The sequence below is a fragment of the Echiichthys vipera genome (genome assembly GCF_963691815.1).
Source record: "Echiichthys vipera genome assembly, chromosome: 10".
In the NCBI taxonomy this organism is placed as follows: Eukaryota; Metazoa; Chordata; class Actinopteri; order Perciformes; family Trachinidae; genus Echiichthys; species Echiichthys vipera.
The window spans coordinates 10,717,462-10,739,278 of NC_139835.1; the positions used below are offsets into that span (position 1 = coordinate 10,717,462).

Below are 21,817 nucleotides of genomic sequence, written 5' to 3' on the forward strand. Positions count from 1 at the left end.
ATCGCCAGATGACTTTCGTTCCACCTTGCTTCCGTCTTGACTCCGCCTAGATCCACTCATCCATCTGGATTCGGTCCATAGGAAGGTGATTTCAGGGTTCGCAATAAAATTGCCAATCAGGATCGCAGGGCGGGGTTTTATAGATTTGACAACAGAGAAACGACTTTGGCAGCTCACATCGAGGAAGCAGATGACAACGTCGATGCTGCTATTTCATCCGTGTTGACCAATCTAGCGGATATTTATCTTTTAAAAGAACACCAGAGAACAGCTCTGAAGGCTTTAGTTGGTGGAAACGATGGTGGCTGTCCTGTTTGTCTTTTTCCTGCGTCACAGGTTGGTTTCAATGTGAGTGGTTGAAGTAGCACGTCAATAAAGATGACGGACAAGTGCTTAATCCAATCATATGCAAGGATTTTTGATAAGGCCCAGCCTCCTGAAATCGCTTCCCAGTCGAGAGATCCCAGATGGATGAGGGTAGCAAGGCGGAACGAAATTCATCAGAGTCAGGTTAGATATATTGCAGCCTTGTTTTAACATCCTCCTACCTAAACAACAGACTAGTTTGTTTGCCACTGACTCCCAAAATGACATACAGGACCTTTGATCCCCCTCGTTGTAACGCAGTCACAGTTTTAAACATGTGGTCACGTAGGGTACTTGTTTAAGTTCAGGCAAAAAAAAACATGTTTAGGTTTAGGAAAAGATTATGGTTTGGGTTGAAACGAGCAATTTTTAGTCTGTGATGTAGCTACGTAAAAACGTATAATTACATGGATTAATTTAACATGTCCCTTGTGAAACCAAACGTCTACGTTGACTTTTGGTTTCACACCGGACCGACTTCCTCCCTACACAGACTTTTGTGATTTTTGGGAATACATCACCTGACTTACTCCTTTGCTCCTGCCACTAGAGGCTGCAGCCTCACGACAAAGTTAAATATGGTTCGCAATAAGCTTCTTGCACAATTTTCAGTTGAGCCTGACATACTGTAGCTTTATTTCCTTGAATGAAACAAAATGAAAGCTATAAAACAAAACAAAACATTGCAATGAACCAGATGTCTTTGAACTGAATCTTTGTCCATGAGACTTCAGGATCTCATAAACATTTACAACAAACCCACCCAATACACAGTATTCCCTACTGTATATTTTCCTGGACAGCACACACTGCTAAATGGGATCATCAAATCTGATGACTTAATGGAAAACAGACATTTGGCCTTGTGTATTACTTCTGTATATCTATGCTAATTTAAACAGTATTGAATTGCACCATCAGTTTCAGTCAATGGTGATTTAAACACACTAAAGTTCCAACAAACCTGAACACTGCGCTAGATTTGTATCATGTTTAAAATGGATGTGTGTGTGTGCATGTAACCCACTTGTCATTGCGATCGGTGCTTGTCAGACTTGAATCATTCGTCCACACTCGTAGCAAAAACAAGATTGTAAGTTGATAATAATTAATGAGGGTTTTGGGAGGTCTGGCAGTTCCAAGGACGGCCTTCAAATACAGAGTGTACATGAAAAACAATCAGAAGTCAGGGGAACAAAAAGCAGGCTGCCAGGCTGCAAATAATAGCTGCAACTGAACAATACCTTGCCAAGCAAACACGCTCACACACACACATGCACAAACTGGCAGGCACTCATAATAGGAAATCCTAATTACAATGGCTGCCAGTGATTATTAAAATGACTAATAATAACTGCTAATAATTATAGCATGCCAAACCTGCCCTGAGAGTGAGGTTGGAGCAATTACATACTCAGCCAGTCGCTGACTACTTCACACAGTCAGTCAGCGAGTCAACCAGGCCGTTTGACACAATTCTCTCACACACAGCATCAGTCAAAGACATTACCAGCATGAAGTCACTCAGTCAGAGAGTCTGTCAGGAAACCCAGAAAGTTTCTGCAGTGCCAGTCATAATCTGAACAGATTACATGCCAATTAAAGCTGCAATAAGTGACTGAGACCACAGGAAGAAAGATCCCATTTGTAATATTGTAAATTCAGAATGTTGGGGGAACATGATAGGCAATTAAAAAGAGTCAGTCATCTGGTCATCCATCCATCCAGCCATTATCTGTAACCGCTTATCCCAGTCGGGGCTGGAGCTGTCTGACATTGGGTGAGGGGGGGGGGGCATCCTGGACAGGAGGCCATACTATCACAGGGCTGGAGCGGTCATAGATAGATATACAGTATATAATAGCCAGCTAAAAAAAGCTATGAAGTCAAACTTTTATCAGTCAGGTTCAGTACTTCCAAACTCTTTTCATTTGCTCCATTTCAGTGACATGTTTGATTCGGACAGAGAAGAGAGAAGAGTCCAGAAGCACACTGCAATTTATCTTTAGAACTACTTTAAGTTCTAACATTCATTAACAAAAACACCAGGACTTAAAAAAAGCCATTATAATCAGAACACTTAACGCTGGAAATACACAAACACACAGACACACTTTGTAGATCCATACTGAACATTGTGCACAAAATGAACCTTGGCAGCGACTCGGGAGAATTTAATTACTTCTTCTCTCTCTCCCCATTGGCCGAGAGGTCTGGGATATGCTAATTAAGACTTGGCTGATAAAACATTCCCTTGGCCTCTGTGTCTCATTACTACTAACTTCTGTGATTGCAGCCTGAGTCCTGCACCCACAGTGTGTGATAAATAAAGAAGCACCTTAAGCCACAGGCTGCGACTAAATGCTTATAAATCGGAGGGATATGACCTAGCAGTGTGATGGCACTACGCCAGAAAAACTTTAAAAAAAACTTTGTCCCACAATCAGGGTACCTTATCTTCTTTTTCTAATTGATAATTAGTCTTGCAGTAATTTGGGGCCAACATCTATCTCTTATCACAAAGGTACAATTTATCAGCAGCTTAAATGATGGACTAAATTGGGTTGGCAATGTTAATGATTCACCTTGCAGGGAAGGGGGGACATGAGGGAAATCATTTCTCCTGACTCATATTTAATTAACCTTAAGCAGATGTGCTGGGCACGCACTGTGGCTTAAAAAAAAAGACATGTTTAAAACATTTTAAGTATGACATCTGTGGCAAAAGCAGTTTTAAAATGAATATTTTAATGCAAAAAGATGTTATATACATAAATATAAAATGTAGGAAATAGAAATCATTGCTATTGTTACATTATAAAATGAGATTCGTTTTTTTTGGATACAAGCAATTGAATAAAAACATGTTATACTTCTAAGACAGAGAGGTTGTTTAGTTGACTCCTTCATAAACTGGTCTCTGTACAGGGAGAACCAGCAGTGCCAGAACTCTTCATGTAGAAGACTCTGGTGAGTACCTTCAGCTGTGCAACACATACTGCACTGCCCAACACCTAAGAGCCAAACTTACAGAATGTTTGATGTTAACCATGCTATGCAAAGCGACACAATGTATTTTCCTTCCCAATCTTTAAAAAAGCAAGTTGAAATTTTCGTATACAGCTTATTATTCTTTATGTAAATTGCATATAAAAAAATCAACAAATTCCAACATGAACTGAATTAGAGGAGTGATCAAAACCTTTTTCTTACAGTAGCATGGTAACAGTGGCCAAACACTCTGTGGCTCTTAAACAACACTTACTATCATTAAAAAGAAATGCATACAAAATAAAGGCTTTTGAAGAGTAACATACACTGCGTACCAGTAACAGAGGAGTAACTATAATTCACCTTCATGTAATGTTCACGTCTCAGTATTCTGCGGCTCAGCAAAGCTTCACCAGGCACTGATGCATCATTCAGATACACGTCCTCTTCATTGATCATTCCGTCTTTAGGAGGTGCAATATTGTACATTTTTGGACCCCAGTAGATCGTTTTCTCTGGTGCTCCATAACATACTGTAACGCATAGGCAGCTATGATTATCCAAAGTAATACAATTTACCTTTTTGTAATTAACAAAATTCAAACATTTTAATTCAGCAATGAAAAAAAAAAAGGTTGTAATGTTTCATCACCCGTCACTCTGAAGATCCTGGGAGTATCAAACAATATTATACACACTGCTGGTCAAAAGTTTGGAATTGCCTGCCACAAAAGCTTGGTTGGGTTTTAAAAATGGTAATTTGTGCTTTCAGGCTGCGGAAAGTGGTCTTCACAAATAGATGTTATTTTGTATGAAGGATTTGGAGACAGAGACTACTGTTGTTAATGTTAACACTGGGCAAACGAGTGAACGACCTTTGGCATGTGTCCTATTTTGGTGTTGCTTCTCTATATGACCACCAGGCCAATCTCCTAAAACTGTGCTTTTATTATTGTACTCTTGACAGTTTGATTCGGAAGTTTGATTTCCATACTGGCGTTGAAAAGCCATAACAACATGAAAAATACACATTTGTAAGTAATTCCCAAAGTCCCTAAATACAATCGATACAAGCCCACTCCTGTAACCTTCCTCCTACTACAGAACAACTACTGCCCAAAAATGTATGAACTTTCATTCTTTCCTCTGCTCGGTTCTTCTTTGAAAACTCTCTGAATCAAACCATGCTTAACCCTAAAATCTTTGACCTTGCACTGCATGTGTTCTTGACATTTCTTCCATCTCCCTCCATGCATATTTTCTGTCCGTTAGTTCTTTCTCTCATCTTTCTCCTCTTGCTTTGTTTCATCGTCCTTGCTTCTCTACCTAACTATTCTATCCCTTTCTTTCCTCCTTTGTCTGTTTTTCAAAACCCATCCCTACTTTCCTCTTTCCAATCACGATCCAGATCTGTCGAACAAACGATCAAATGAGATGGTTTAGAGACAAAACCTACATCATTTGGGCTTCAGTCGAATGAGCTCGCTCTTACATTCACTTGAGTGGGATTTCCTCCTCAGTCATAATAAAAGAAATGCAATTCACCTAATCCTGAAATGTCATTTTAAACATTGAATCTCAATTGAAATTAATACTGCTGAGCTTTGCATAGTGAAGCACAAATGTTGAGTTGGACTCTAACTCGTAGTTACGCTTAATTGATGGTTTAGTAAGTGGCTAAATGGATATACAGAGCACTGAAGCTCAGTTCATGTTTCAACTGACGGAGCACTTTCCACCACATCGTGACGCCTACACTGCTAGGTCACAGAGATATGCCATGAACATCCAAACTACAGTACATGGCATACATGGACAACACAGAGAAAAAGAGGCTGCTGGGTTACACAGAGTGAAAATGAGCTCTACAGCTGCTCAGTTAAACACTTGCCTTTTCTGCCAGATGTCCATACTCTTAGGTAAACTTAACCTAAAGGTAGGGACATATCCAAAACGCAAACACTTTACACATAAAGCATGGGAATGGTGCTAGACTGATTGACACAATAGCCCATCGTGGTGGTTTGGTTAAATTATATGAAATATTCCACCATTATTGGAGTTTTTGCTAATTTCTTGCATTCCTCAAAGTATTTCACATTGTTGTGTATCATGTGCTCCTCCTTGATAATAACTGAGTTACTCCAGATGAGAAGGTAGCAATAAAAAGCTGTAATGGTATAAAGTGAAGTATTGGATGCTTCGGTGTGTGTATTGCCCCGGCTGGGTTGCAATCTGACAGCAGGTCTCAGCGATATTACGAAATGGTCGTCCTAATCTAAACGGAGCTTCTTCCAGAATGTTAAAGTTTGTAGGGTGATGAGCGCTGTGATGGAAGTTTGAAAAATCTGGTTGCCAACTTTGCATTGGATTGAAAACCAGAAAAGTGAGCGAAAACTTAAATCACGCTGGAATGATTCAGTACCGATGACAATGCAAGAAGTTAGATACATTCAAGTAAAGGTCACTTTAAATACAGTCAACTATCCAAAGAGAAACGCGAGTACAATAATAGTGATATGACCTGAAATGGATATAAATGAATGTAAATTTGAGATTCCGACATGGTTTCAGACAGGATTATATCTAGTCCTTTACTAAATATAATATAACATATCTGAACTTATTCATACTGAGATACATTTTCTGGATAAAACTGAATGGCAATCAAAGCATTATTAAAACCATATGATTACAGGTAAGGATAATTCATACAGTGATCTACTGTGCTTTGGAGCACTATAATTATTCAACTATTTCCATAATTAATTGATAAAACAATACTGTATGTCATACATCAAACGAGTCACCGGAGCAAAATCTAATTTTATGGAGATTAATATAGTAGCATCCTCCAATTGAGATGACAAGTCTCAAACTGTGCTTCATTTAATAACATACTGTAACTGTTTTAAATGCTGTGTAGATTTGTCAACCTATCTGTCATATACTGTATATCATTATGTAATTGTAGAGTTATGATGATTGTGTTCTGTTTCAGCAGCTACTACAGAGCAAAGAATAATATCTTCATATATCATGTTGTTTCTCTTCACACAGTTTTGGGATGCAGGAACATTTTCTATCATCTGCTACATCTCACCCTCAAGAAGAGACTCAAAGCTTTACAATCAGTGTTTTGTAAACACACACTGCTTCAGTCTCAAGAAAAAAAATGTGGCTTCATCGCACAAAGATACTGAAGCTAAAAGGTGTAATTTATTCCTGTGAATGGCCACACACCACCACAAGGTAAACATGTCACTACATGTTACACTGTAGAATATTTCATATTTTGTGTTCTTCGTGGTGCGGCAGCAGTGAATTCACCAGGTGCAATATGAGAGTGTGTAGAGCTGTATGTATGCCTCATTTAAATGGATCCAATTACCTTTGTGGCTTTGACTGATTCTTAATCAGAGTATAGTGAACAGTAAAAACCCTGCTAATTTTATACTGCGGGAAGACTCAAAGCAATTTAAATGACTTCAAACAACAAGACATTATGCATCACACTGGCCACACTATAATTAACCTCCTCTACCTTGCTTGTCTGTGTATTACCATATACGGTACTTCAAACAGCGTAGGCAATGTTTGATAATGATGGTGATTTAAATCACACAATTAAGAGGTTTCAACTCTATTTCATTGGAGTACAATAAGCAGAGGAGCTGCCACAACACAAGCAGTAAGCCTTCTGCTCATTTTCATCTCTGGACCTGGTTCGTCTACACGGCTGCAGTCATGGCATTCTTCTGTCTTGGGTTGGTTTGGTGTTGCTGTTGCTGTCTTCCTCCCTCCCCAGTGTAGCCGTATTGGTCCGGACTGGGATCCACCAGGTGCCTGTAACCAATCAAACAAAAATGTCACAACCCTGTTTAGTAGTTAAAATGTATGATACAAAGGAGGATCTTAGATCTCAGAATTTACCTGGGATCATCTTTATCCACAAATGACCCCTACCTGTAACCTCCACCCCCAGTTCCCCGCGTCATAGTGTCGTACCGTAGTCCACGAAGAGGAGGGGTAGGAGACGGGGGCACATCCTGACGCAAGGGGCCTCTCTGCTGGGAGCTAGGAGCAGAAAAGAGACAGTCCACCAGTATCACATCGTGAGAAAGAACAGGACAGATAAATAAGACTGAATCAATTATTAAACAGTGTTATAAAAGCTGAATTAAACAAATAAGCAACGTTATCAAAATTTCAAGACAGAAGTTGAGAAGTCAGGCCTAACTTTCAGGTTACTCTGAATTTTCTACTCATGTTAGAGCATAACCTCTGTATACAGCATTATGGACCATGTTATATAAATGAACTTCCTTGCATTTAATTACCTTGGGTGGGGGTAGTACCCAGGGTCTACGACCCGAGGGTCACCTGGCCGCGCATATGGCTGACCGGGTGGGTAGCCGGGGTAGGACGGAGCAGACTTGGAGTTGGGGTTAGGGTAGGACGGGGACTGAGGGTATCCCTGTAGGGCCTGGGGAGGTCCGGGGTAATGACTGGACCAAGGCTGCATGGGGTACTCAGCTGGATCCAACGGACCTCGTCTGGAAAAGAGAACGACACAAATATGAAATAAATGTAAGAAAACACAAAGTCGTAAGAAGTTTAACAAGTGAGTTTTTGATTGTACCCATGCAGTTAGGGCTTTTATCAATGAGACCAATGTGATGTCATTCAATATATCACATCATGGCAAGTGCAAAACATCATACAGTCATCCAAAGTTCACTGTTCTGCAAAACTTTTATTTTATGTGTATCACTATATGAAAGGCCCCCTCGAAAATGAGAGGATTTTTCTCAAGGGGCTTTCCTGAATAAATAAATTCTAAATTTGACAGATTATAGCTATATAGTGTGATTGATGGAAATAAAGCTATGGGCATTTTGTTATTGTTTTCAGCACTAGCAAATTAAGTATATGAACCTGTAAAAACAAGACAATATTATCCGTGAAATCAATAGAATTTGCCTGCAAAACCCTGCTCCACGGATGGAACTACCTGAAATCACTAACAATAAAACAAATCATTAACCAACTGCTGGCACTGAGAACATCATGTTAGAGTGTGCGGTTTGTTTGGTTTGTGTTCTTTTCATGTCTTTTAATAAGAACTTATCACTATACTAATGCTGCACTCATTGCCAGTTTCTCTGGTAAATCTGTTGACTAAATGGCTTAAATATTCATGAAAACCTGCTGAAAACTATTTGTTTTGGACCAGAGAAGAAGAGAGGGAGAGGCAGGCACGCACACGCACAGACACACACACACACACGCACAGCTCATTCTGGCCAAAGATCACATAGCAACAGAATATAAGTGACATGTGACAGTTTTAAGTAGGCTAGGGCTCAGTTAACACACACACACACACACACACACACACACACACACACACACACACACACACACACACACACACACACACACACACACACACACACACACACACACACACACACACACACACACACACACACACACACACACACACACACACACACACACACACACACACACACAGCTGTGGTAATCCAGTACTGTCCTGTTAATAGATATCGATATCTTGTGCCCAGTGGAAAGCAAGTACACAAACATGTGTCATCCACATAGCTAACATTATGAGGTATTACATTTAATCTCTGTCTTTCTTTCTTTTTTCATCTGTCCACATTTTTTTCATCCTTTCTCTACCCATCTGCCTTTTTCCTCCTCATGTCCCATCTTGCATTTCAGTTCCTTTTTTTCTATTCATGTTCGCTCTTGTACGTACATAAATGTGAGACTTGAAGCCTGTAATCATGCTAAAATGTGTTCAGAGCAGAATCGTGTTAATCTCACTGAGTGTCATAATGACACGCTTCGATATGCGTAGTTGAGGGTGGGGCTCCAAAGCTTTCAGCCAATCAGAGAGTTGACCTGTTGCCTGGAGATAACGTTAATGTGCACACCACCATGGAGACAGACAGACTGAAACAAACACAGATTTGTACATACAGTAAATAGTTAAACACACACACACACACACAGACACACACACAGACACACAGACACACACACACACACACACACACACACACACACACACACACACACACACACACACACACACACACACACACACACACACACACACACACACACACACACACACACACACACACACACACACACACACACACACACACACAGTGCTGGTGGTCTCCATGCTGACGCCTGTGTGAGTCAATTTGGGTGGTCAGCAGTGGAAAGTGTATATCTAACTACATGCCCATCATGTTTGGGATGTCTGTTTCTGCCCCTCCTGGCTCCATATATCTGCTGTGAGACTGTGTGTGTTGCATTTCTGCTTCTCTCATCTGTCACCTATCTGTCAACTGTCTTCTGGTTTTCAAATTATTTTGCTACACTCATTGTAAGTGTTTCTGGGTATGCGTATCAGCTACATGTCTTAAATGTCTCCGTTCTTGATAGCCACAGTCGTTTTGTCTGCTTCTCTTCTGCTGGGAAGCCTACCAACACAAGTCTCCCAGCTGCCCTGTCCGTCCATGTGTCTGGCTGCCTCTCTTGCTCTCTTTTTAGAGGTTTTTATGACTTCGAGTCTGCCTGCCAGCTAATCTGCATGGCTCGCTATCCACCTCTGAACCTGTATACCTGTGCCCATATCACTCTGTCAATCTGTCACTCAGAATTTGGCCCCCTGGCACCGATAATGTCACCGAGGCAGAGATAAGAGCAGTGGAGAGGTGACGGGGAGGTGAAGGAGGCAGGACAGAGAGGGAAAGAGAGAGATAAGATAGAAAGACAGGAGGGGAGGAGAAGTATAGGGGGAGGTATTAGAGAGAGATGATGAAGATGAAAAACAATGATAGGAAGAGCAGTAAAGAGGTGAGAAAAGTAATATATAAAGGAGCTTTTTTTTGGCAGGAAGAAATAAAGACATCCCCTCTAAAACATACAGGTAATTAAGACTTGTCAGCAGCTTGTGTAAACAAATGCTTGACTTATCTATTACCTCTTTAATGCACCATGATTTATTGGAATCTGTCAATCACTTCAATCGGAATTCTGAATAGTAAAATTAAATTGAATCATCAATAATTTTTGATAACCTGTAAAAATAAAATACATGAGATACATTTTAAGAGAAAGAATTAAGAATAGAAGCAGTGAAATAAAAAAAGAAAGAGATGTGGATTAAAGCAGCATGAAATAAGATGAAATGAGAGACTAGTATTATGCCCATAACTTGAAAGACAAGTTGGCAGACACCTAAAAAGACACATGGACATTTGATTCCCCACCATTACCAAGCTTTTACTTCACATCTGTGATCTTTTAGTGGTTACAGCTCAAAACTGCTACACTAGCTAGTATGGCTCAAGTCTGACTCACCCTATGTAGACTGTGGGTATAAGCATGCCATTGGCTGCGTAATTTATGTAGCATTCTCCTCACCTTATGCTATCTGTGCTTTTTCAAAAAACCCTTGGCTACGGGAAACAGCCCCCTCTGAAAAGGTTACATCTTGATGAAGATTTTGATCATGCAATAAGGCAGGCCTGCTTGGTTAATTCAGTAAATGGTTGTCATGTTCAACACTATTTTGCAAGGGCACCATTGCTGCATCCTGGGCTAAGCACCACCCAAGACAACTGTGATTGGTTTTGAGTAATACAAACAAACCAGAGCATTTTCCACCCTTTTCTCCAATGCTGACAAGGCAAGATCTGGCTATGCAAGACTAGTATGGCTCTGATTTGTGCCTAATGGTTCCTTGTGCCCTGCTCTCCAATGCTCTGTCACCTCCTGTGGCAATCTAACAGTGTTCCATTGAAAATCAAGTTGGAAAACATAAGTAAAATATTGTTAATTTATTAGATCTCTGGGAGGATTGGGGTTTAACAGGTGCCAGATGAAGCTGGAAATATGTGAAAGCAATACAAAAAATAAAAAAAATCAACCAAGCAAAAAAACAAAAGTCAGCTCCACACATGGCAGTCAATTAAATAGCAGTTTTATTGAATTTTAATAGGATATAATTTCAGCTGTTGGCCAGATGAAACAAGTGAGATAATAAGTGACCTTTGGCTCAGGAAATATTCTTACACTATTTCTAACAATTTTCTGACTGCAGGGTTAATCGATTAGCCAAAACAGGCACCTACTGCACAGATTCAGTCATGCCGAAAATAATTATTAGTTGCAGCTATAGAATCTTCTGAGAGTTGCCATATTGGGAATGGGGTGGAAATCCAGTGGGACTCCAGTGGGAATCCACTGTAAATCCGGTTGCAAGTTTGGAATTCTCCCTCCAGGAACCCAGTCAGCACTGCACAGCAGCTGGGGATTATGGGTTAATGAGGACGGAAACCCTTTTATGGCAGGCACACACACACACACACACACACACACACACACACACACACACACACACACACACACACACACACACACACACACACACACACACACACACACACACACACACACACACACACACACACACACACACACACACACACACACACACACACACACAGAAAACCGTAGCTTAAATGCAGTGCTAGCTCCTAATCACCCCCTCCCTAACCCCATGTACTCTGGAGGAGGCAAATTGGCACACAGCTGGAGAGGAGTTAAGACAAAATCAGGAGGCTGGTGGTCTGTGTGAGTAAGTGAGAAAGACAGAGAGAAAGATAGAAACAGATGTAATGAATGAGAACAGCTTCCTGGCACATGCAACAACTAGTTTAACATAATTGAGAGAGTAATCACAGCAAAACGCAAAAATTGAAAACGGTCTGAGCAGAACAGAGAAGCCACTGGGGGCTCAGTTTGAGGTGAAATTCTAATACCTGTTAAGGTTAAGTAGATAGTGCACTACATAGGTGTACATAGGTTGGATATTTGAAAGGATAATTGGAAAGATTTATCTCCAGGTCTGACAGTAATTGAGAGTAATGTGAGCCTTTCTAATTCCTTGGTATTTAAGAGATCTCTGAAAGATTTTGGAGGAAACAAGGCGTTGTTATATGTCCTCTGCACCTGCCCCTCTCTCTCATAAACATACACACTTTCACTTAGTTCTTCTATAAGGGCTAGATACAGCTGTTCCACTAGTGGAAACACACACACACACATTTACTCACACACATACACAGCAATCGATCATCACAGCCTGTTTCAGAGAGACACAAATACCTTTATGAAAGAGAGACAATACGTCGCGTTGTGACACGGCACATTTAAAAACTCCTGAGAGCAAATGACAGCCGAATTGTAGATGGATCATTTCAATAAAACCACACACTAAAGCACAGACACAAACAACACCGCCTCAAAATGAGGAGAGAGGAAAAGTTTGAGATGAGAGGGAGGGTTATAGAAGGTGAGAAAGAGAGGAGGGAGGGAGAAAGGGGGAAGTAAAGAGTGATATTCAAAGTGAGTAAAAGACGAGCGGGGGAAAAAAAAGCAGAGATAAACTACTGCAGCTTTAATTCAGTTATATCTTTATGAGTCTTTATAGAGCTGAGTCCTCACCTTGTGCAGATATTCATTTAAAACTGATTGTAGGTTTGAGGTTGGGTAAACACTTCATATATTTAAATTGCATTCAATAGTGTCAGATTCTTTGTCAATGAGAGTCACAGTATTTTGACAGTCTGGTAATAAAACAGATTAATAGCTCAAATTGTTCCACAACTGCTGTCCTAATGTCATTTGGTGAGCTGCAGTGAAAATGGAGCTGCTGTGATGTAATGTCCCTGGAGTTAAACTGAGTTTAACTTAGTTCCATCTTCCTAATGTGATACTTCATTATGGAGCTTTAATCACAGATGCATCACAGTACAAATAATGAGGCAATAAAAGCTTAAGTGAGAAATAATGAAGGGTGGTGAAATATTTTATCTTCTAACTAAGGAAGCGTAGGAAAAGAGAAGAAAGTCTGTTTGTAGGAAGAAATTACTGCAATGAAAATGAAACCTGCGTCACCTTTGGGATTTTTGCAAAATACATTTAATATTGGTTTTTGAACAGCTTAGTAAATTCTATTGAGTTTAGCACATCAGTATATTGTCAATCATACCGTCAAGTAATCTATGAAATTGACTTATAGAAGACAATCATTACCAAAAGTACCTGGTACTTAGGAAATGTTAAAACAAGGTTGAAGGACAGAAAATAAGACTTGACCCAATTGTAATGGAACTGCCAGCTATCAGAGTGTCTTAATTCTAAACAAATATGCATGTTGGACAAAGAAATATATAAAATACACTACTAACAAGCAAATATTTTACATTCACCCATGTGATATCATAATGAAATCTAAAAAGTAGAGCTTTAAAACCATAAATGCGTTTCGAGCACATCAGGTGGTTTATGAATATGCACATTTATGCCTGCAAATGCTTCAAAATCGAATTATATAATCTGATCCTGAGAGAGGATCTTGAAACAGTGAAACAGCAAATTGCGGCCTGTGGCGAGCTGCCGTGCAATGTCTAAGGAAAGCTGGGGCAGCTGCAGCCGTTTGATTTTGGGGTCAAGTGCAGCCAAACTAAAAGTTGGGAATAGTTTAACTTTTGGCGAAGAAATGCGGCAAGAAAATACCACGCAGCCAATCAGTAGCAATCTATTGACATGTTGAACTATGCTACAAAGGAGTTCTTCCAGCATGCAACACATGAAAATGCGTTCCAGCCGCAGAAAGATGTAATTATGAGGTCTCGCTCATGCATTGTTTTGAACTACTATGATTGCTATAATGTGTCCCCACAGAAACACACAAGTGCCAACATGAGGGTACAAGATGTGTACTGTGTGCAACAGTGGTGGCATAAAATAATACTAGAAAAGATTGAACTTTAACAATACAATCATAAACCATTGGTTTGCAGGGTTATCAGGCGCAGTTAACCACATTTTTAAAGCAGCGAGCTGAGAGTAAAGGCTTTTAGCATGATTGGCAGTATGTTTGACTGGGTTAAACCACACAAAGCTGCTGTGTGAGAACCCTACACAGGTACAGTAAGTGGCATCTGGAATTGTATTAACTGTGAGCAGTGAAAAAACAAACAGTTAAGAGAATAGAGCTGAGTCATTAAGAGTGACGCCTGAAGCAGCAGCGAGAGAGTTTTTATTAGGAGAAGCCCAATAAGACACTAAGCTGTTTTCCTACTTATGGTTAAGTGGTTACATACTGTGTGTCTGAGTGTATGTGTGTCTATGTCCGAGATGGTATTCTGTTGGTTCAGCTGTCAATGTGGTTTGTGTTGGTGGTTGTGTGTGTGTGTGAGTGTGTGCATGTGTTAGAGAGCCCTAAACCTCCCTAGACTCCTGACCCCTTGAAGTCACATGATACTCCATCAGTTCCCACCAAACACTTAGAAGATGGGGTCAAAGGCTAAGGAAGGGTATTACCAACCGGGATTAGGAGGCATACCAAATACATAGACATAACATTCAAACCCTAAATACCATTTGGCAAAGTTAACAACAATTTGGTGGAGGGCTGTACCATTGATAATCCTGCAACTGCAGTGGAAGCAGGGCTAACTAAACGTTTTAGTCTGCAGGACATAACTGACGTGGGTTAAAAACAGCAGATTTTCAGGATCTTTAAGGTCTGTTATGGGGGTCAGTGTTTAACACAGCCCTCGTATATGACCATAAAATTAGACTTGGACGTTTGGAGTTTAAAATTATGATGGTGTCAAATTAACCATTCAAAATCTTGCATTCATTTTTGAAACAATGGGCCTGTGATTTTACCCAGAAGTAAACAAAAGCAGCTGTCGTTAGCTAGCGTAGGCTAATGTGCATTGGTTGAAAACACTGTCTACAGCTGACATTGTAATCTTTCTAGCAGATTTGTTTTTTTTCAAACAAGAAGCATGGGCATGATATCATGCTTAAAGAATAAGGCTAAAAGTGTCAACTTCCAGGCAAGAAGTCAGCATCCTCACCAGCTGATGGCCCATAGAAGACATAGGAATTAACATTGTCTCTGTATTGTTTAATCAGCCGTGGTATTTTAGCAGGGTGAAACAGGGTGAGTAGGTTTTATCTGTTGTTTATTGTATTTGTTTTATCATTGTAAAGTGTCCTTGCATGCTTATAAATTAAGTATATTGTTGTTATTATTATTTAAAGTTTTATATAAATAAGAACTTAATTACAATGTTACTTGTTCTACTGCAAGTTTCTAAAGCTTTAATGTTTATAAACAGTATTCTTTACTTTAAGAGAAAAAGGTGAATCTGGCAAATATAATACTAACTTACGTTAGTTTGACTGGAGTTGTTGAAGTGTAAACTTCCCAAAAGCAAATTAAGGAGCAGCATAGAGCTGTTATTGTATATCTAAAACTCTAGAGTGGTTTTCCAGTCATTAATGGGTATTTTTCTCATGAAGACTGTAACCACACATAATATCACAAGTCAGCTGATGACCCCTTGCTTTTGGAAATAAGGTTTCCATTGTAAGCTAGTTATGACATTTTAAGTTAAGGCATGCAAATGTTTGCAGCTTATATAACAATCGTAGACCGGTGTAGTACAATGACGACAAAGCACTGCTATCAGAGTCAACAGTAAGGTGGAGCATTACCTTGTTGCAATTGGTGCAACATCATTTTTAGTCAAGTATTTGTGTTTATGCCACCTCTCATTATGAAAGTGAGTATCAAGTGTATTCAGGGTCAACAAGTTGGCACTTACATGAAATCAAACCAGAATATCAAGCACATTTGAGTAAATATGGTTGAAAAGACAGGTTGAATGAAGAGTTAAGAGCGTGCAAAAAATGCAGATCCGACAATATTTCCCTAGGGAACAAAGTTAAAGTAAATGGAAATGCAATCCTTTGTTTTTTGACCCGCATACTAATTTTGTCTTTTGGACTATGTGCCACGGACGTTATTACTGAGGATTTCCCAACAGGGGCAAATTTGTGTTAAAACAACTGACCAATGTGGAGTTTCAAGGCAAAGAGCAGGCCACCAAAGAATAGAATCTTCATCGGTATTCCTTGAAACAACCAAAGAGCAAAGGACAGACTTAGAGGGAGAAGGGAGGTGAATGTAAAAAGGATAAGATGTTAGCGTAAACAGAAGAAAAAAAGGTGTGACCGCAGAGGGCTGAGACAGACAGAAGAGGGGGAGGAGGAAGAAGAAGAAAAAAGACACTATTCATTATGTAGTTCACTACCTTTATGGAATGCCATTTTATTTGAGGTTTTGAATGTCATGGCATATAAATATACTACTAACAATCCAAGGATGCAATTCCAGAATAATAAAAAAACAAAAAACATGCTCTGATAGCGTAGTAAAAATAGCAAAATGTGTGAAAAAGTGAATGGGTTGATGAGGAGAAGACAATAAGGTGGGGTTTCATATTTGGAAGCTGAGGGAAAAGGAAAGACAAATAGGGCTACAAGTAAAAGAGACTGAACCTCCCAGATGGATGCCTTATGAAGCTGAGGAAGACATAAAAGAGGGAGGAGGAAGAAAGGAGCAGAAAATAGAAAGAGATGGACAACAAAGAAAAGTAAGGGACGGGAGGGGGGAGTAGGGAGAGGAAGAGAAGAAAAAAGGCAGAAAGACAAGTGCTGCCCTCCAGAGAACTGGCATGCTGTAGGTCAGCATCTGCTGAGAATAATGGGCCCTACTTTAGTGAAACACACACACACACACACACACACACACACACACACACACACACACACACACACACACACACACACACACACACACACACACACACACACACACACACACACACACACACACACACACACACACACACACACACACACACACACACACACATACACACACACACACACACACACACACACACATACACACACATACACACACACGGATGCTGTTCACGTTTGAATGAAACTAAACACCTTTCAGGGGCTCCTATCTGTCTTTGTCAATAAAGTTCTGTCAAATATGATTAATCCACATGGATATCATGAATTATAAACTGACCAGTCCAGGAAACTAACATGATTACATTCCCATGTGTATGTGAGTGTGTGTGTGTATACACATTTGTAAAATATGTGTGTGTATCAGGGGTTGAACACAGCTGAAGTGGGAATAAAAACCAAAAACAAAGCCAGAAGCGATTGAGATGAAAATTACCACAGTAGGATAGTAAAAGAGGATATTGTCACAAGTAGTAAAGTATGTAAAAAAGCCTCAGCGAGGAGGGGGAAATGGGAGGGGATCACAAAAAAGTCAAAATGTCTACGAGAATAAAAAAGAAACAGCACTGAAAGAAAAGGACAATTGGATGGGAGAAGGACAGAGGAGAAACCCATTAGAGGAAAGTGAGAGGAACTGAGGGATGAGGGCCTTCCAGATGGTGGGAGACTGTTGCCTCGGAAACAGAGAGGGCAGAACAATGGGGATTTAGAGTGGTGTTTCGCATCCCATCATAATACGGCCATGCATTTTGGAAACTGAACGACGGAGCTGCGGCCAGAGATTTGTAAAGGCAGACATTTACTGCAGGAAGGTCCTCAAAAACAAAATTCTGATCAATATATCAAATGAGAGATGAGCTGATGGATCACCAAACTAAGAAACATGCTCTGTACAACCACATCTTGAAGTTGAATGTCCTTCAAGACCTTTGTTCAGGTCATTGCAGCCTCTTTTCCACGACATTAATTCTCACTGTGCCTGTTACGAATCAAATCAACCCACAATGAAGTGTGCAAGTTGAAGTCATGAAGTTTTTAATTTAACTATATCTCTATGATTCAATTTTATTTTCTCTTTACAGATTAGAAACAATGACAGGGGTCCTTCTTTGTTACCAACAGGAACCCTCAAATGGTGTCAGCAGCCAAAGAAGGTACAAATCAAGGAGCGGAAATGTCCCTAATATGCAATTAAATAGTTTAAATAAAAGTATTCCTATTACCATATTTCAATCTGACTTTTAAATACTATGAATAAAAAGCTATCCCAGAAGACTAAAGAAAATACCAGATAAGACATATGAATGTTTCTTAAATTGCAATTGCAACATCAATGTTGTTTTTATTCTTTAGTATTACTCATTCATACAGTAAAAGCAAATATCTAATCAGCCAATCTAAACGGGGTCCAGCCCAGTACTAGCAAGGTGAACCGAACAAAGTGGTCAGCAAGTGTCTGTTCACAGGAGGAAATTATAACCTTGTTGCAGGGAGAACTTCTAGAAAATGTGAACTTCTACTGAAGCCCTAAGTCATCTTAAAAGGTGCAAACCAAGTCACAAGCAATACCAACTTTAAGACATTTGAATGTGCAACAGCCATAAAGCCAGATTGATCACAGTGACAATGAATTGGCTGCACCTTGCAAGTACATGATGGGCCATGTCCATCTATACTAGCGGAAATTCTTCATACTAAAGATGACATTTAGTTATGACACTATCATACATAGCCACTTATAGGCAGTATAGTGGGTGACTTGCTGAAACATCATGAAATCCATTACTGATAATACCATATCCCATTCATATAGCCTCACATCTTGAGCCAATAAGGTGTCCCCTCAGCAAGATGTAATGGTTTCAAGCTGGGGACAGTTTTGCTCAGTGCATGACCACAGTATACAAATTGCTGACAAAATTACGAGCCACTAATTTGGTGCATGAAAAGGACTTCTCACATAGAGCTAATAACAGCGAGATGGGGGATTGTAAAAACCCCTGCACACACAAGTATGGTCAAGGATTCAAATGAAAGGACACGCCCGCCCGCCCTCCCGCCTGCACGCACGCACGCACGCGCGCGCGCTCGCACACACACACACACACACACACACACACACACACACACACACACACACACACACACACACACACACACACACACACACACACACACACACACACACACACACACACACACACACACACACACACACACACACACACACACACACGAAGATGATCTCTTTGCACTATACCTATACACATGCAAAGGCGTAACCTATTACTGCTCTATTGGGGCCCAATCATGCACCCTGTGCAAAGCGTTGCAGAGTGGAGCGCAACTGTCATTGCTAGCAGTTGTGGTGTAAGTAGCAAATGCGCTTGTGCCTTTCTGTACTCCCATGGTCTTAAAATGAGATGGTGAGACTGAATTGTTGGCACATTACTATCTTGAGGCAGCAGAAGAGAAGAGATTGCGCCATCAACCAACAAAAACCTGGTCTAAAGTCAAAGGTGCAGCGTTTCCTGATATTTACAGGGTGCATTAGTCGTAGAGAGATTTGTGATTCCAGCTTGCACTTATATCCACAGCTCTGTGGTTAGTCCACGAATTGCTCATAAAATAGTTAATGAGAAAAATATAAATCACTCTCCAAAATGTGAACAGACCAGAGAGCAGAACAGAGCTGCTGTCAGCTGTGTACAAATACGCACAAGGTACAGTAATTTCATTGATTATTATAGATAACTGGATTTGGATGGCATCAGAGCTACTCTGTGCAACATGCTTGTTACATACACAGACACATACAGTCCTTCCTCCTCATCCCCACTTAAATATGTTATCGGTGCATTAGCTCATATCCAGACAAATGGAGTTGTTGATGGGACAGAGGACTGTGAGACGGTGGAGGAGCTATAGCTTTGTGCCTGAGCAGATCTGTTTCCTCAGCATGTACGTCCATTCACTCACTTGACCCCTGTAGACTCATTGCTTCATTTTAATGTCAAATATCCGCCTGTTGCAGTAATATGATCTGCTTCCTGTTTCAATGGACATAAATTATCATAACAATTTATGGTGCGATCAAGTTGAAAAGAAATTGATATGAGCTCAATTTTTGCACACAGTCATTAAGTTGCCTTTCATAGTTTATACAATTGGGATTCAGATCAGGATTCAGAGATTTGCATGCATGCAGAAACAACATTTAATTATCATTTGACTATCCAATAGAACTTTAAGAATTCCTGACCAAAAAAAAAAACCTTGTAGCATTACAGGAATGGCAGATGGTCATTAGGCTGCTGCCAGATGTTAACATTTCACAGCTGCAACTGTTGAAATGTATGAAGCCTATATTCTTGTTCTTCAGACAGACAATAATAATTATGAAACATTCCTTGATGTGTTTCCCACATTTTTGGCGATGAGTTAACTGCCATAAAGTACAAAGGCACACCATTTCGAGCCCGTAAAAAAAGACAAGGAAGAGGTAATAGACATTTTTGAAATACAGAATGAGTAATCAACAAAACAATAAGCTTCACCACAATGATATTCTGTCACGATGCGTGATTTGTACATTGTACAGTATCACTTAACATCAGATCAACTCCAGCATACCCCCAACACCTGTAAAACATTCACTGGCTGGGACATGAAAAAAAACGTCCTCCCTAACCCCTGGGGTCCAGACATGTAAAAGCATATCGTACTCTTGTCAAGCAGGGACCCCATGGTTCTGTAACACATTATGGGTTGTAAGCCAACTTTTTGGAGTCCACGATCAAGATCAAAGCCGTGAACACATCAGAAACACTAGAAGCTAAAAACAAGATGGGGTCAAGAGAGAAAAAAAGGGAAGGGGGGTGGCAGTCTATGAGAAGCAGGGGCTTTCTTGGGATCCCCCTTCATGGCTAACAAACAAGCAGAGACTGGATGAGTCCAGAGACACACAGAAAAACAACTGGACAATGAGGTGGATTGTGCGGCAGTTGTAAAGTGGTCTGGGAAACTCTCAGGCCTGGTTGGGAGGTCTTCTCAAGAGAGATGGAGAGACAGAAAGAGAAGTGAGAGACATCCCATTTCATTTCCCCCCTCTGCAGAATGCAACAATATTCAACAATGTCCTTTTCACCTCAAGTTCAGAGAGAGTGAGGAGGAGGAGGAGAAGAGAAGGGGCTGAAAGAAAGAAAGATGTAAAGAGGACTGGCCTAAAGTGGAGGGGAAATAATTGAAGAAATGCAACTAAAAGAGACATGAAACATCTGTTTTCTAACTACTGACCATCTAATTATCATTATAATGAGGAAGTGACAGCCTTCCAAGAAACCTGAACAACAATTCTGATTGGCTCTTTTAATCCAATTAGAGTAATAACAAGGACAAATAGGTTAGGGTGTTTAGTTAATCCAATTGGGTCATGGCTCCATTATGAACAAATGATCGCTGTTATCAACAGAGGTCCTTGGAGTGCAAAATCATGTTTTGAATCAATGATGACTAGGTCCAGTCCTATGTACTTTTAAACTCACATAGAGTACATGGGACAAGTTTACAAATTTATGATATGAGGGGGTTTAACATTCATTGTTATATTTTGTCATTATGGTGCATTTTTTGGGGGTTACGGTGTCTTTCTTTGTTTATTGAGGACATCAATAGGGTCAATTTTCCTGCCACAAGCTAACATTTTTAAGAGTAAGGA

General features: G+C 40.1%; 1 protein-coding gene across 1 annotated transcript in view; it reads right to left on the reverse strand.

Annotated features, from left to right (window-relative positions):
- Positions 1 to 7,071: 7,071 nt before the first annotated feature.
- Positions 7,072 to 21,817, reverse strand: part of LOC310952801 (partitioning defective 3 homolog B-like) — a 244,435-nt gene continuing 229,689 nt past the window's right edge. Inside the window, 3 exon segments of the mRNA XM_083921512.1 lie at positions 7,072 to 7,203; positions 7,324 to 7,434; positions 7,698 to 7,913. Coding sequence (XP_083777638.1) covers positions 7,089 to 7,203; positions 7,324 to 7,434; positions 7,698 to 7,913 — 442 coding nt within the window. The 3' untranslated portion in view covers positions 7,072 to 7,088.